Genomic DNA, 18,886 nt, shown 5'->3' on the forward strand with positions numbered 1-18,886 from the left:
ATAGTGGCGGTGGTAGCGGCAATGGTGATGGCAGTACTTCGGTGACGTACATATGTACGTACGTACGTACGTACGTATGCGCTACCACTGGCCTATCATCGGCTGAGAATTCTCGTTGGCGTGGGCTTCGTTATGTAACCGTATACGATAGTGAATTACGATGGTAAACTACCTACTCACGAGTCTCTCTCGCCGCAATCTCTCTTTTCTCTCTCTCTCTCTCTCTCTCTCTCTCTCTCTCTCTCTCTCCACCCCTCCTCTCTCATCCTCGCTCCTCGACTCGACTGTCTTCGCTATACATGGAGAAAGTACCAGCTACCGCTGCGTCGCTGGACCGTGATCACTCTCGCTACTAGAATGCTTTCACCGTTTCTTCGCGCGTCGCGAGTGGTCATCCTCTCGCTGCTCGATGCATTATCATCATCATCTCCGGTGCACTGACCTACCGCATGTAGCGCGTATACGGATCATTGATTATATGGCCGCTGCGTACGCTACGAGCGATGTATCTCAAAAATGAAATATACTCTACATTAGAAAACTATATACTATCAATTAAAATTTTTTTTTTTCATTTTTCACGTAGTCATATTTGCATTTTGTATTTTCTGATGTTTAATGCATGCATATTTTACTATTAAATTTTCTATCGAATAATTTCTAAGTTTTAATGCTTTTGGATGAAAGATATTTCGGAATCCATGTTGTTAAAAATTGACATTATTCAACATTTATTCGAAATCTGTATTATTAAAAATATATTGAAGAAGTGCGCAAAAACAGCCGTCAAAGAACATTTAATTTTTGCAAAATAGAATATTACGTCAATTTGTTCAGATACGAGGAAAAAAAGAAAGTGACGGCAAAATTTGATGAAAGAAAGCTTATGTCATAATAAAATCGCACATCCTTGATTGGATATTTTCTAATTGCGCTTGTGTGTCGACTGTTGGCTAACCTCAAAAGCAAGACGCGCGGGCAATGGCCTGGCCTCCTCCCGGTCCCCAGTGACCTCGATTGATGCGCGGTGTCCTCTCCCAGTCTACCTTCTACCTCCCCTCTTTTCCCTACTCTACACCCTCTAAGCGGAGCGTTGACTCGACATCGCCCAATCAGAGGCCGGTTCGTCGACTCTCTGGGCTGCTCTCTCGGGGTCGTTCTAATCTCGCAACGTCCCTACGCCACAAGCCAAACTGACGAGAAGCGCGATAAGAGTACGATCTCCCTCATCCTCTTTCCCACATACATGCATACGCATCTTTTTCTTTCCTTCGCTCTCTTTCTCTCGTCATCTCTCGCTCCCTCCTTTATTTTGCCTTTCTCTCGCTCCCTCTGCTGCCGTCGCGAGAGATGAACAACCTCAAACCATGTCGGCACTCTTATCGCTCGCGAGCTCGGAACTCTTATCGAGTGAGTGCGTGTTCGCTCGAGTTCGCCAAGAGAACCAATGGCAAAGATGACAATTTTTCTTGGTCATTCCATGTAACGTGAACGCTCATAAGGCGCGCTCGTCCTATATTAACGCATGGAGTGGGAAAGTCATGATACTTTGAAGGAACCAACGACCCAGTTGGGCTAGTCGCAGTAAATATCAACGCTTTTGTCAAAGCCTCGATACAGATAACATAATTCCATTAGGAAACTTTTTCTAGCAATCTTGCAAATCTCAAAAGTTAAATGAGACAAATAATATGAGAGATTGGTTTCTCTTTCAATAAGAGAAATTAATTGTAGATAGTATTTCTGAAAGTTAAGCAAAGATAATTATGTTTCTTTCGATTTTTATTTTTTAAGATATAACGCCACACTTGATAGAGAATGCAATAAAGTTAATAGGCATAACAACAAAACAAGTGAAATATGCATGATAAAGTGTAAAGCGAAAAGAAAAAGAAAGAAAGTCATTTTATTTCTCGTACGCGTATTTCCCTTTCATTGGCATCTGGACGAGCTACCTTCGCCGCTGCCTTAACTTCCTAGCCAGACCACTCTTACTTTCTTTCTGGTGAACCATGTTTCGTTCGGTTCGCACAGAAAAAAAAAAAAAGTAATCATTTTCTAATGCGTCATGTTCTCTATTATGTCATGCCAAATTATTTGACTCGAATTTTATCGCGAATTTTGATTTGGACGAAACGTGTAAACAACATTTCACTATCTTTTACTATTTCGTTTCCAACGGAGCTGTATACTTCATTTATTTTGTTCGATTAGATTAGCGAGAAGTGAAACGAATAACCATTTACGATCTAAAGTATTTTACGGAAATTCAAACTGAACGATTACTCACGCGCTCCAACCCTCGGAACTTGGGTGGTGTGAGGAAAAGGTCGTGGGGGTGAAGGGAGGGCCGGTGACCTCGAGGCCAATGAACTTTGACCCACCAACCAGTCCCGGTATCGTTCATCCCTCCCTTCGGTACTAAGTATAGCATTTCTACCAACCTGTCGTTCTATGCTACAGATATTATATCCACCCCAACTTATGCGTCCCTTCTCTCTGTGTGCCCATCCCTTCGAAAACTCGCTAATTCCACTCTTCTTGCTACGCTTAATGCAAATATTCTCGTCCGTTAGAAAATGTTCGTTTTAAGTAATTATGCTACACAATTCGTTCTTTCTTGTATGAGATTTCAAAAAAAAAATATGAAAAAGTTTATTTAAAATGTAGCGAAATTTATTGTTTGGTATTATTTAAGTTAACTTAAAAATTAAAGTAATATAATAATTTTGTACGTGTATATGTATGTATGTAGTGTAAAGCTAATCATGAGGAGAAGAATAACATATTATCAAGTAATCAAAATTCGATACAAATGCTTTGCGGATCGGTCCACTCAAATAACATATACTTCTTTAGCAACCCATCATAGATGCCTCTTCCATAGAGGCAACAGGGAGATTCGTGAGCGTCGAGGTCGCGAGGTTGATGACCGCCGAGGGTGGCACTCACCCTAACTAGGCCAGCAGATCTATCTTTCTCTTTCTCTCCATCTCTCACCCCCCTTTCTCTTGATACGCCCTTCTCTCGGTTTCTCCCACCCGATATATAATCACATCCCCCACCAGGATACACGCCACCTCTCGGAGACGGGGTCCATGGTTCTGCTATTTTCGCGGGGCACTCGACACGGATATACACGGGCCACCTACGTTTGCCGGGATAATTTGTGCTATCGAGGTCATTCCACTCTGCTTCGCGAGGACGAAGCTACCACTTGGCCCCGCTGTATCGCTTAAACCCCGGGACTTAATCCTTTTTTTTCTGCTGAAAGCGAGAATATCCCGTGTTACTATTATGACGATAATGATATTTAAAATCTGCTTCCACTCCCTTGTCGCGTTTACATTCTCAAATCAATTCATTCTCGGCTGAGTACATGCAAAACAATAATAATTTACACTTATTCTATAATTATTTAATGATGTATAATTGTATGTCGAAATTATGAACCAATTTTAAATTCATTTGAAAAATTTATTTTTCTTTTAAAATGAAATAATTTAATTTTTACTTTTACTTTTTTATTATCTGTTTTGTGATTGTGATAAAACCGGTAATAAAATATTTTTTCTAAGATGACAGTCTCGATCCATATTATTTACTTGATATTTTATTTTTTGTTGAGTAAAAAAAGAAAGAAAGTTATATTAGACGCAATGTTCTTAAGGGTTTTGATTATGAGCAAAAAATAGGAAGAAATAAAATATGATAAAATAAGAAATCAATTGTAAATCTCCATAAGTAAGTGCTCTCTTTTTTTAACAACGCAAACAAAAAAATGAAATATTTTGTAGCCATGAATATATAAGGCTTCGTCCTTTTTATGTTTCAATAATTCATATACGAAGAATTGAAAAAAAGGTCACGTTTTTGAATTATGCCAAAAAAATGACATTGTAACTTCACTAAAACTTTCTATAAAAATTCGTATGTCGTTAGGAATTCAGATGGTTTTGCATTTAACCCTTTTTTAGGGTTAGAGGATAAGGTAACATGTCACATTAGATATTGTGATTTTTTTAAGAATGACTGAGAAGATTTTTCTATCGCCACAAAAAAAATTAAAAAAGGGTTATAGCTAGTGATTTTATGGTCGTAAATTTTACAGAATTTACATAAGAGGATCATAAAATAATCCCGTTTTAAGCTTAATAAACTCACAAACAGTATGTGTTCACTCTAATTTTTATTTTCTAAACTTTTCCATAATTTTTCGATTTTAAGATGGACAAATTTGTTTTTATCTAGATTTGTATTAGATATTCTTTTTAGGTATTACCGATTTAAGAGATTTTTATCGATTTATCAGTAATCATGTTGCAATACATCCGACTCGCATTGATTTGATCGATAATGATCATATATCAGGATCAGTGAATCATGCGTGACAATAAGAAAATAAATTTAAGACTTTCCGACCTTCATATATTATTATTAATTATTAGACGCGCATAAGAGAGCTACTTTATATGTTGTCAGTAAAAATAAGCGTTTCTCGGAGAGAAAGTTACGTATCTTCTTAAGATTCGATTTCGATTGTAACTTTCACTAAGTTGCATTTATTCTTCGCCTAGTAATATCAATCGCATTTATCGCGTCGTACCTAACGTACTTCTTTGCTCTTTAACTTTGCACGTTTCTCCACATTGTAAGTGATTATCATATCTGTGGCTAATAAAATGCATCGCACGACGGATAATCGTGACGTGTAAACACTTAATCACTCCGGCGAGTATCTAGCGAGAGCGTATTCAGCTTAGAAGGGGAAAAATATTGAATCACGATCGAGAGGCGGCGTGAACGTCGAAGGTGCGCATACAGAATGATTATCCTCGTTTGATGTCGATGAACCACTTGACGCGAATTCCGGCTCCGAAGGACACAAGATCGCCGATCCGCGACGAACTTCACGTACAAATCCGCTATATCGGCATAAAGATTTGCATACCCGTTTGTCTCTTATCTCTTATTACGCGGCGCTAATCGCACCAATTGCAACCAATTGTGCAAGTTATAAATATGATAATAACTGTTGCTTAATGTCGCCGCATGTCGATAAAGCGATACGATCGATATAAAAGTTGGAGGTATAATAATGCAAGTTGCTCCAGAAACTGTCATATTTCTCTTCTGTTAGAAATTTTTTCATTATTTTATTTATCTAACCGTATGCGACTTTATTTGTACAATACGCAAAAAGATTATGTTATTGCATTTCATATTAATTGAATAGTATAATTGTATAGAATTTGTTAAAATACTTTTTAATCGTTCAGTTTGAAAAGAATATATTTCACAAAAGAGACATACGATTCATTGTTATAATTTGTGTAATCATCCGTAAGATACTTTTGACTTTCTGCGAGCAGTCGATGCTACGGCAACACATAATCGGGGGTAGGTGGAGGTTGTGGGGTGCGTCGAATCCGTGTCGCGGTTGACCGGGTTAGGAATCGTGGTGAGATCATTGCCCCAACGACCTGATACCATCAACCCCGGGATTCGTGATGATATTTCCGCGGGAAAACGAGAGGCCGGAAACGGACAACGAGGACTGATTTCTCGAATGTAATACCGAGTTTTGCACACATTTCGCTTTTATTAATATCGTTACGGATAAATTATCGTAAATATGTAACTTTCGTGAATGAATTTTTTTTTTTATACAGATATGCTAACACAAACAATAATTTTTATAACAAGTATAAAGTAAGTTATAGTCTTACAGAACGAGTATAAAAAGATTATATATGATGTGTGGAAAAAAGATAAAAAATAATATTATACTTTTTTTATCGGTCAGCGCGAAAATCGCTTTTATAATCGCAAAAGCATTATTTATGTAATTTATTTTTGTATCGCAAATTAGCACTTAAGATATCACAAAAATTAATTGATGCAGGAATTTCAGTTTCATCGAAATATAATTTAAAAGAATAATTATGAAGCTATAATATAGCTGCTTGCTGTCATTTTTTAAAAATAATCGATTGTATTGTTAGAAATGTTTTGAATTATTTTTATAGATTCATCTACTTCCGCGAAATATATATATATATATATATATATATATATATATATATATGTATATAATATCATGTTTCATTATATTGTCATTATGTTCATCTTATATAATTTCATCGTCATTAATGAAAGTAACATGATTCAGCTTTTTAATCATAATTTAATACTTCATTTCTAGGATTATGAATATATTTATAACAAGTGTTAAACATATTAAATAACACATACAATAGAATTTTCATAACGTATGCAAAACTACTTTCGCTGGATATAAAAATTAATTTCACAGCTTTATCATATTTAAAAGTATCGTTTTAAGATGTTGGGATGAATTTCATTAGCAAAAACGAACTGTCTCAAACAAACGAAGAGAGAAAAAGGGAGAAAAAGAAAAAGAGAAGACACGTATGTTACACTCGTCTATCTGTATGGAGGCATACGTCAGTGATCTCTCAAGGCCTTCACACATTAGCCGTTCGGTAGCGTTCGCACCGTCCCACTTTCCTTCGCGCTCGGTCAACGACCTCGTAGGTAGGTGTAGTAAGTGCTCCAAGGTAGTACACCACAACATGCTCACATGTCCGCACATTCGTGATTCTCTATCCCGTTCTTGCTACAGATCGTTTCAAGGAAAACATTTTTCGCGCGATTACACGAACGCTTCTCTATTTACAGGGAAGAAATGAAGAGAACTTACTTTTTACATGTGATTTTCATCAATGCAATCTGACCTGTGTGAAATTTAATTAAAATTATTAGTTTATACTAATGTTGCAAATCTCGAAAGTTAGTACATCGTTTCCAAATAATTTTTTTTTTTTTTTGTAATTTACACAATGTATTTGTTGCATATATTTTAAACTTATAAATAGATCACTCGTTAGACTAGACTCTAGGAAAATATTGCATCAAGATCGTTCAATTGCAAAAGTTTACTGATAAAAAGTAATTGACGGCGCTATGGAAGTAATATATAGCAAGTAGTACTACCAGTTAACTGCGAGCTAACTACAGAAATATATAACGAGAATATCGTAAATCAAAAGTTTCAAAACTAAAATTAAACAAAAATAAATTCCATCATATATCGTAACATCCAAGAATTAAAGAGAATTAAATTTATCTCGAATTCGTTTTTTTTTTTTCAAAGAGAAAATTTTATTTAGCCATTCTTGCTGGATTTTAGATGCATTATAGTATATTAAGGATGAGATTTTATAAGACTCCGATGGAAAAAATGTAATTTTTTATGTTTGAATTGATCGAGTAGTAATCGAATGGTAAGCCGAAGAATATCGCTCTTATTGAGGATTTTGAGTCATCCTGTACAAAAATACGCGAGTATGCGATACAACTGCTACGCACACGCATGAAAGAATCTCCCTCATTTAACGGGACAGTTCGCGTGCAATCCGTATGAAGGCGCCACTACCTTTCGCGAATCTCCAACGAGAAGTCGGTACGACAGAGAATTCACATCTCGCGAGTCGGTATTGATACGATAAAACGGTTGAGATAACATTACAAACTGTTAAAAGGTCCCATTGATCATAATTTTTGAATATAGTTTTATTTTTCTGACTAGAATTTGTCACACAAACTAATGCGCTATTCTGTTTGGAAAAAAAAAAAAAGATTAGATGAAAAATTGAACAGTTTTTGCTAGTAGTATTACAATAATTTCTTAAGATTCCTTAGGCAGAATTTAGACATTTTATTGATCTTTCCAACAGTTTCATTTTATTAGTTTCGTCCTATAACGGTATTTTTACTGCAGTCTGACCATTATGTGTGATTTTTTTTTTATTACAAAGTGAGTTTTATTACAGAAATTCGTTTGTGCACAATAGAGACATATGCCGAGAAAGAAAAGAAAGGAAAGAAATTTTAAAAAAAAGAAGAAAAAAATAACAAAGCAATGACTTGACAGATGTCGAGCGAAAGGTCGGTGAATGTAGCAAATAATTAGAACGCTGACTTGCGCGATACACTGACGTCAAGCTAAACCCTTACGCAACATCTATAGACAAACGCATTTCTGCATATGGTATCTATTTTTAGTTGATCAGTGTCGGGTGTCCCACTTGCGACAATATACGGTCATACAGGTTTGCGATAACGATATGAGATATAAAGTATCACCTGCGCGCGAAATCGGCATAACTTAATAAGTATTCCGAATCGATTATATCTTTCAATAATGTGTAATACAGGTTTCGCATACATAAGAATGTACAAAAAGAATGTATACATTTTTGTATGATCATATCGTATATACTATTACGTTAATTTTTCATCTTTTTTTTCCAGATAAATCAATCTCAATTAACAAACTTTATAAACTTGAATTGTCAAGTTAGTGATTAATTATCATTACAAAATAAAATTAGCAATGCAATAATTTGACGATTCTCTTTTTTTTAAAATATTGCTCTCTTAGTGAATTTTATCGATAGTTATGTATATTATTAGATATCAAATTATATCGATTAATATCGCTGAATGTATCATTGTACTGTTCGTGTGTTTAATAGTAGTGATCTTTGTTAGTTATTGATGACTTCCGCTTATAGCCTTCTATCCTATTCTTATCCTCCGCCGTTGCTATTTCTCGCAGAGTTTATATCGCTCGTAAACAGATGTTATAAATGTGCATCGGCAATTTGCAGAGACTAAAGACTTGCGAAAATATAATCGTGGTAATCTATCTATGTCGTAATCTCATTGTATTGAGCTATTAATTGAAGCTATTAATTGAAGATATACCTAATGTGAAGTTCTATATCGTAGAAGTAATTTAATTCTAATCAATTTGCACTCGCAAATACATCCTTCATCCGTTTGGCCCATTAATTCCATAATTTTCCCAAAGAAATTAAACGCGCGCGCGTGCACACACACACACACACACACACACACACACACACACACACACACACACACACACACACACACACACACACACACACACACACACATATATATACCATACCTTTCTAGTTAAGCTTCCCCCAAATAGCGTGGGCATTCTGACGCCTGCGCAAAAAAGACGCCCCGCGTTCATCCCACGTTTCACCCTTGCCGCATCATTCATGGTCATATCAACCCTCGAATACGCATTAACTTTCCGTCGCGGCGGAGCATTGTTTTGTCATCACCGCGAACATGTCAACAATCGTGGTACGTGATGAGACAAGCGAAAACGCGATCGTTCGCCGACCGGTCATCAGATACAACAACCTGAATCCGATCCTGATCAGCGAGGCGACCACTATTGTAATCACCGAGACGCAGAAAGCCGAGAGACGTCTTCCACGCGTTAAAGGTTCGTCCTCTGTTCTCCATAATATCCTGTGAATATACCGGCCTGCGGCACGATGTCATATTCGTATTTCTAATAGTGGAAATCTCTCGAAACAGATATAAAAAAGAGATATCGAAATATATAACAATGTCTTCATCTGGCGAAAACATAATGTTGTCCTTCGCCTTGTCGGATCCTACCGGCATCTGGCACTCTCTTATTTATTAATATCCTTCAATAAACTTTCAATTGTTACAATTATTTTTCCACTCCCATGATTATAATTTATTGTCTCGACGAGGTCATTTCTTTGCAAAGATGTGTTGCTCAATATTGCCGTTCCGCGCAGGATCGGTCGCAGTCTGATGTAGGATTGGACTAGTCTAATAATTCTTGCGTATCATATGATGTAATACTGGGGATTCATATTTCCTGACATACGAATATTTGCGAGTATCATATAATTTTATCGCAGTCAAAATATTAAAATATTTCAAATTTCGTTTTTAAGCTTTTACAAATTATTGCTCCGCTCACCTACGCAATTATTAAATTGGTCATTCGCTCTCATATTTTAATTAGTATTGACTGACGTCGATATTCGGAGTACAAATTTCATATATATTAAATATCACTGCAAAGGGAAATATTTGCCCGCCTTAACACAAGTATGACAATTGTGGGCGTATCGAGATTAAACTTTTATTCCATTATGATCGCATTATTAAGCTTAGCTACTACTTATATTAGCTCTCATTGTGTCAATACGTTTCTATAAAGTTTATATCACTTTTCATATACAATCGGATGCATTTAGATTTAGAATATATTATTTGCGCGCCTTTCTCCGGGAAAAGCTTTGACACCGAGTCGTATCGATTTTACCTCGAGTAGAGCTCACGTGCTTGTTGACATTGACATTGTTCGCGGGCTTGCACAGACGCGGGCCTGCCATCTGTCGACCGCGAACCTTACATGCACCTGACGATTAACTTGTACCGTGTACCGCACGATGGCAGCTGCATCGCTCAAATATTGTCCCTTTAATTCGCAGACGTGGGAAAAAAATATATTTTCTTACGTAGGAATACATTTTTTTTAAATATTTTCTTGCATAAGAGAAGATACTCTCACAATTGTCTCTGTATTCTCAGATTTAATTCTTCTATCTAACTCGACTTACTTCTCCTTGTTAATGTATTCAACGATCTTAGATAAATCGTGTTAAAAAAAATCGAATAACCTCCTAAGTGTGTTTCAGTTTTTGACTTGTTCATCGACTTAGATAATCTATTAATAACGAGTGTTACCTGGTTTCTTTCCTTTTATCGTACTTCAGACATTCTCATTTCAAGGATGTATCGAGATTCCTTAATCGTCCGTCACGCGAACTCAATAATCACCACTGAGTCTTGCACCAATAATCACATTTTTATCAAGGTTTTTTTATCAGTGGCCACTTTCGCGGCAGGTATTCCTTCAGAGATCAAATAATCTAACACCGACGATGCAAAACTATGTTCAGTACGGCCCTGAGCATGTCGGGAGAAAAAAACCGTCTGGTAATAATAGACACGGGGGAGTGTACCAGTCGTCATAAGTTTTGCAATTACTTATAGAGGCTCATGGTCGTTGTTTTATAACTATACGTTGACTGAGAATGAGGTCTACGTCCGCTGTCAATAATAGTCTCTTTCCGATGATACGTTTCTGTATATAAAATTTGTTTGCGTTAATCTTCAAAACGGTCTAGTTTAATTGCCGAAAAAGTTATAGAGATCCGTTTCATCTCATCAGTCCAAGCTTTATTACGTTCGTTCATAAAGAGTTCTATTTCCTTTATCGAAAACAAACCCGGATAGTAAAAATCCAAACATTCTCTATGGGCGATGCGAGTTGAGGTGAGAGTGCTTTCACCTTTCTCTCTGACGTCTCTTTTCTCAGCCGCGCGACTCGCCTGCCGCTCGCTCCTCTTTCTCTCTCTCCCTTGACAGCTTTTACTCTCGATCGCTCGCTACCTCTGCCACTTGGAGAAAGCTGCAGCTCTGACCTCGCGCTCGCGGCGACATTTCTTCTTTCTCGTCTTCAATCTCTCCCTCCCTTGCTCTCTCTCTCTCTCTCTCTCTCTCTCTCTCTCTCTCTCTCTCCGTCAAAGATCCTCTCTCGCACTTGTTGACATCTCGCCGGCTCTCCTTCGGAGTTGCGTCACATCTCGAGATCTTGTATATCTCATCGGGCGTCATCCGCCTGTGCGACAGCACACCTTTTTTTATCGGCTTACATAAACGCATCACCGAACGATTCTTGTACGCGTTTTCTCATAAAGTCGAATGAATATTGACTTAACGCGAACGGTGGATACTCAATCGGTGGATACGCTTCAATTACATTTCATCACCGCATCTTGCAATTTCTTTTTTCTTTTCAATGGAAACAATTATTAAATCTTTGCTTGAATAAAAAAATAATATAGAGAAATATTTTTCATGTTCAAGTTTAATATTAATGAATATGGGTTAAGTATTCGAAAAACAGGATCAAATTGTAGATACTAATATTTACTGAGATCATGAGCAAATATATTAACAAATTTTCGTCTTATCTTTTGAACTATAATTTTGCAATCATTTTTCGCGATAGAATACAATATACAGTAATATATTTTTACGTATTCTCCGTACTTATGTATATATGTGCATATATATATATATATATATATATATATATATATATATATATATATGCTCAATGTTTAAATAACAATTAAGCTATTGAGACTCGAGTGATGAAATTTGAACATTCTTAGACAAGGGCAAAAATTTCATTGCAATGTCTCGCAAATGAGGCGCAAATGAGACGCAAATGTCTCTACAGTCGAGCATGTCCAATGCGGTATTGAGCAACGGCAAACGGACCTCGGCCGTCCTGGATGTCGGCCGGTAACCCCGGTCGAATCAAGGCCGCGGTACACCAACGCTGTTGGCTCTTACTTTCACGCGTTAGACGGCGCTTGTTCTACTCCACGTATCGATGACGACGTATCGTCATCGTGCAAATCAATCCAAATACTTGATCAATGCGATCGCTAATCGTTAATTATGATATTTACAATGTAAATTCCTTTCTGTTTTGTCGCTTCACATACATATTTGACGCGTATTCACCAAAAAAAAACGATACCATTTTCCCCATAAGAATAAAAAAGGAATAAAGTTAGTTCTGTTTACGAAGCTGTTTACGAAGTTATTAGAAGATTAGGATCAAGGTGAAGAAAAATCGAGTCTATAATTAAGGGAGCGTTGAAAAATATCAAAGACATTAAATTAATATTTTAATATCAGATTTTAATATCATCGCTTACATCAGACCTCTCTGTTTGTCTTCGTCGGTCTCTTGGCTATTACGCACCTAACACGAATAACTTAGCACTGCTTACGTCAGTAGAGACCGCGGGTGAATACTTCTCCTCTGGCATTCTGTTAACACCGTGGTAAACGGTGGTTTGTACTCCTCGTGTCAGCAACAGGCGCAACCAGGCCATACCTACGACCCGATGGCCTTGCTTTACGCGTCGGACCGCGTCGTCTTACGAAACCGACTTCGATTATTTTTCGATCGCACCGCGTGTACTTTTCTTCATCCATCCCGCGTGTTTTTGCGACGCCTACTTTTATAAAATGACGAACTGAAGGTAAAGCATTCGAAACGTCTAGCGATAGAAGAACGACACCACTTTCAAATGGTGAACGTGAAACAACCGAAAGGTATTACTCGTCTTAACGTATCTGGTGCGTTGAATTTTATCTTAAGAGATATATCTCTTTTCGAGTTGTCCCACATTTGACAACTCTAATTAAAGCGAGCTGCTACCGGGTACAATTGTCACACTTCCGCGTTCTAACTCGATTCTATCTCTTTTCTGCATGGAAAGTTTCCCGCGTTTGCATCGTGTCGATCGTGTGTGGTAATACTTTTGCCGTCTGTCGTCTCTACGCGTGATATTTCTGCCATCGAGTTAGAAAGTTTTCGGAGATAGTGAAAATCGAAAGTAGTTTACGTGGCAGCGACCTGTCGTAGAGAGGCCTCGGAGAGGCACACCGGAGACGTGCGAGGCTCCTGCTTTTTCCCGGGATTCAATTACGATTAATGCGCGCGGGCGACATGTCCGATCTGGACTGTGCATGAGACTTGCGCAATGTGCGAGAGAGTGCGGCGACAGCGTCCTCAATAAATTTTCAGTTCAGCAATGCCGAGCTGGTCATTGCTCCCGACCCATTTGCGCGCCAACTCAGCTAGTTCTCTCTCTCCCTTTACTTCATTCTCCTGCCTCCGTCTCTCACTTGTTGTTCTCATGTCTCATGTGTGTGAAGATGTGTTGTGAAAAAATAGGTGAATTAAAGAGAAATCGATGGAATAAATTCCATCGATTTAATTGGACATCTAATCTCCGCCTGGATAACTTTTTTTACATCAAATTTTGAAAAAAAAAAAAAAAACAGAATGATAATGGCGAAGGTAATCGAAGTCTCGTTATAGAAGAGCTCCAGATTAATTGAGATATACGTAGACGAAACAAATGGCGGTGGCTTTGTGATTGTAAACCGTGTAAACGATTACGTGTGCGCGATAAGAATAATAACTTCCACATTATGCGGCGCAAAGCAATAAAACGCCGTTGGATTTCTCAGACATCATGCAGACTCTACGTACACGTTTGCCCGACGAGATTATATCGATTACATGTAATGACGACAGAAGTCATTAACGCAATACTTGCTTCGTTCGCTCTTTCTTCTTTCTGGCCGGGTTCGTTCGCCTCTTCGGTTATACTCTAGGCGCGACTGCTGCGTGATGAACGCACATTCTACTAGAATGGCTGATTTTTGCGAAGAAAATTCATTATTATCTCACCATATATAATGACATTGTGAGCCGCAACTTTGCTTCCTTGTAATCTCGCCTAAGGATTCACCGTTAAATCGATGCACGACAAAAAGCAAAATTACGAAAAATATGTCGGTTCCACAATAGTTCCGCATACTACTTTCGCGGTTATCTATTTTCGAATTTTCTTATCAACATTCCATAATTATAATTGTCTGAACGATCTAGATTTGTGTCATCCGGTAACTAGTATTTCGATATTTTAGTTTAACGTAATTAATATGTTGTCTTAACAAATTAACACTTTAAATATTCTACAAGATGAAGATAGTGCAGAATTTTATTTATTTAGAATAAATAATTAATCCCCATCTATTTTATAAGAGTAACCTGATTCCTTAAACGATTGACGAGTTCAATCTTATTTTCAATTTGCGATAAAATCTCGCAATGAGAGAGAGAGAGAGAGAGAGAGAGAGAGAGAGAGAGAGAGAGAGAGATCGCAGAAATTTGCGCGGATCCAGTCGATCAATTTCCAATTACGTCATCTTATCATACGTTCGAACAGAAACGATAGAGATCTATCGCGCGTTTTATCGATAAAAGCGCGTCCAGCGAGCGCGTACTCATACCATTGCACGACATTCGTGCGTGAGTCAAGTACATTGACACGGAATATTCGCGGAGGGCAGGGACAAGAGGAGCCATAGGTCACTCACCGCTGCATGTACCGCGCGTCGCGCCTCGTTCTCTTCTCCACACGCGTTAAACTCACACAGCTAACGCGCGAACACCCGCCACGCGTATCCTTGACGCGTGCACCTACCTTCTCATTCGTCCCAGGATTCCACGTATAACGGAATCACGAGTTCACGTTTAGTAGAAACACACGTGTCAGAATCTACTCGTAAGGTGTGAGCATATAGATCGATAGATCGGCGAGCGGTCTCTCGTTCAGAGGGGATCATTCTGATATGTCACGCTTCAGTAACAGCAATTCAAAAATTGACGTATGCCATAACAGCTACATTTCTATCAATCTATCTGCCTTTAGTACCGTGTTTCGTCTGATATGTGATCTTTAAAGTTTATAACGAATCATTTTCAAAATTTGTGATTTCAAGTCTGTCAGAGCTATAATTGACAATTCATAATAAAATATGAATTATCAAATAATAAATTAAATAGAATATAAATAAAGTAAATATGTTAAATTAGTTTTCCGTGTTTCCTGATGACGACGATTTCTTCGCCTTTCGAAGATGATTGATAATCCTGATGTAATCAAAGATATACGTTTCTCTCTCTATCTCTCTATCTTTCTCTCTCTACCCCACTTTCTTCCATGAAATAAACCAACAATCGGAGTCGAATATTCTACCGGCTTTTAATCAGAGCACGATGAAGCGGTTGGAAACGCACGAAAGCAACAAACGTAAACACCAAACACTTTCGGCCAAACAGTTTAGGCCCGCGGCATAATTCATCCTGACCAATTTATGTTAGAGTTGACATTAGATTTGCATTAGGACATGACGAATATACATACAGCCTAATGCGCAGGTTGATGTTAAATTAATTGAGAGATCCTCCCGCTTTTTCTAATCAGATATTTTAGTATTACGTACTGCAATTAACTTATTTTTTGTTATTTTTTTATCGTCTGAATCAAGACTACGATATGTTTTATGGCCAGGGGCAATCAGACACATATCAGCACGATCCTTGAAAACGCAATCTCACGATTAATTATCGATGTTTAACATTGAAACGACGTGCATACGTTTCCTTTGAGCAGGAATAAATAAAGAAAAAAAGAAGAAACGGGAGCGCGTCTTATTTTATGGCGGGTATGCGAGGCGGAGGAAAGTTTCGCAGAGCCGGATCGTGGCCATTGGCATTTCGTCACTGGCCAACCAGGTTGAATAACCGGCGTTACGTCATCGCGGTACGCGTTTGCAGACGGCCAGGAGGAAAGGGGGGCAAGAGTGCCAACGAGAAACAGCGACGGAGTAAGAAGGTGGCAAGGGACGAATGTAGAGAGAGGCGGTGGGGACTATGGAGGTCGATCACCTACGTACGGGAGTCAGTGACACCTCGTGATGAGGACGCTCTTTTTTCTCTCCCTCCACCACTCTCTTTGCGCCACGCTTCGAGCAGACTCGCTAAATCCTCGACAATGTCCTCCATGTGGAGGCCGCGCGCCGCGCGCGCGTGAACGACCAAGGAAATGATTCCGCCGAGTCACGTGGCTGAATTTGAGATGCGAATATCTCGATGTCAGACATTGGCACGGGAAGGACTCTGATTTGGAATTTCGACGCTCTCATAGCATAAATGTAGGTGAGATCACCTCGAATTCAAGGTGCTGCCGGGAACAAATCCTACCGAAATGTTACATCACGCCTTGGCGACGAAATCGGTCAAATCTATTTACAGAGAGACAACTATGCTAATCGAGACAACTGTGTAGTAGTTCCGGGATTCATCACAAATTTTTCTACTGTATTAAGCGGCCTTGTTGGGTCAATGGCTCGTCGTCGGGCTACTGACTCTTTCGATATATTACGCCATCAGGCAGAATCTACCTTTTGGTGTAGTGTGTCATACGTGGAGTCAAGGGCCTTGACGCTTATTGTTGTTCCCGAATCGTACTGAATTACAATGTTGAAATGCCGTGACAATTACGCTTGATAAGCAGTCGCCGATAGTATTTCATTCGCTTAATTGGACACATTTCTTACCAAATATCCTGTTATATACTGTTTACTTGGAACGATCGCAATTGAAAACACGTGACATTCTGCAATTATTTCCTTCTTGCATAATGGCGATTGTACAATCGTATCAGTTCGCAATTATTTCACAATTAATTTTCTACTGAACAAGAGGATCCCTCGTACAACCTCCGCAGACTCGCTTTCATTCGAATCTAGGATCTCAGGTTGGCAGGTGCCCTTTTGCTATATAGTCGGTCGAATCATGTAGGCGGTACGTTGGTGAGATCTAATGCTAATCGCTCTGAAGCTGGATCGATAGAAGCAGGTCAGATCCCGAATCGGGATCACGAGTCAACATGAACGAAAGAGGAGCCGATTCGTGGGCGAGACCCGATAACAAACTAATTGCCAGCGAATGTGAAAATTTTAAAACCAAGACGAAATGTCAATAAGATTCGATCATTACGATTCCAAAACTACAACTATGCCAAGATTGCAAACGTAATTTGCATATTATACAAATATATTATTTTTTATTATATTAAATTTTTGTCTCTAAGAAATTGCATAAAAAATGTTTGTGTTGTAAGGTCTAAGTGAAGAAGACACAGTTTATTCGGAAAGATTCTATTTTAAAATAAAAATAGAACGTAATATAACGATCGTGATAGAAATTCGAAAATAGGGCGTTTAAATCCGCATGCAATCATCCGTTAGTGATCTAAAAATAGGTCGGCAAGTTGCGGCTAACTTCCTCGTTCATTGTCGCGAATTCGGTTCGCCTAACTGTAGATCCGCCGTGCACTAGCCGCGCACATGCCACGTGGAGAGAGGTCGATGCATCGTTAGAAGCAACCGCAATGATGCCGTGTATACGCGCGAACGTACACTTGCTATACTCAACCAATGAACTTTTGCCGTAAAAGACGTAACAAGTCGTAACTTGATTGGAATATCAATAAAATTACTTAACAAGATATTTTTAAAAAAATTTGTTTTTTACCTTTTTTTTTTTAGATTTAATTTTGAGAAGATCTTTCAATTTTTGCTGTCGTATAATTTTATAATTGTCACTAGTTAAAATTTAAAAATATCTTCATATCTATAAGAAAAATCTTGTGTTCTTCCAGATTCTTGTATTTTGTAAGCTCGCTTTATAATAATAGCAAAATTAAATAAATTCCAAAATTTTCACACAGAAGTCAATCACAATGCTTAGACATTTAACAATAAGATATGGAATACGTTTGAAGTAAGTCCCTCGGGGTCCGCTAGCGCGAAATCAATCGAAATACATTACGTAACGACTAAAGTAGGCAAGCGCAAATTTGGTTATTCGGTCAGCGGCGCGCGTTGCGGGCCAATGAGCGCACAGAAGGGGCCAGTTTTGCAAGGCGCCACGTGCTTTCGCATCAACATGGGTAACTCTATTGCAATTTCAGAGGTATTTTTAAACCATGTCGCGTGTACGTGTGTGTGTATGCGATCAAAGGTGTCCTATTGCACTTATTTTGTCTATCCTCCGTATCGTAATTGTCGATAAAATGACACATATATTCATATTAATGATCACGTTGCTCGATATGAAAGGAAAAGTGGATGAAAGATATCAACTTTTCATGTTAAAATTTGAATAAATATAAAATATCTAATCTCATTTTTGAATTTTCCACTGGAGTTTATATACAGTCTTATAAATTATAATGATTTATCTAAATTATATTATATGTAATTATAAACAATTTATTTATATTGTTCTTTATTTAACTCTTGTCACAGTATAATCCTTTCATTCACTTCCATAAAATGGCTAGTCAGATCGATGTTTGACGATATACTCGTTCCTCTTTAAATCATCACGATTCCTCGAATGACTGGACATCAACTGTCGGTCTTTTCTAACATTCCCTCCAGTACTCTCCATTCCTCGCGCGGACTAGCCGTGTTTCGA

The 18,886-nt window shown here is 38.1% G+C and overlaps 1 protein-coding gene across 3 annotated transcripts in view; it reads left to right on the forward strand.

Moving 5' to 3' along the window:
- Positions 1–18,886, forward strand: part of E75 (ecdysone-induced protein 75) — a 90,498-nt gene that overhangs the window by 38,253 nt on the left and 33,359 nt on the right. The window contains exon 1 of one of the 3 annotated variants that reach the window (XM_011642467.3): positions 9,120–9,352. The exons of the other annotated variants lie outside the window; for them this stretch is intronic. Within the exon in view, the coding sequence (XP_011640769.2) occupies positions 9,193–9,352 (160 nt within the window). The 5' untranslated portion in view covers positions 9,120–9,192. Of the gene's footprint in view, positions 1–9,119; positions 9,353–18,886 lie in introns of those variants that run through there. 3 annotated transcript variants of the gene reach the window in all.

This window comes from Pogonomyrmex barbatus, unplaced genomic scaffold (genome assembly GCF_055798465.1).
Source record: "Pogonomyrmex barbatus isolate J1 unplaced genomic scaffold, ASM5579846v1 scaffold3, whole genome shotgun sequence".
Classification (NCBI taxonomy): domain Eukaryota; kingdom Metazoa; phylum Arthropoda; class Insecta; order Hymenoptera; family Formicidae; genus Pogonomyrmex; species Pogonomyrmex barbatus.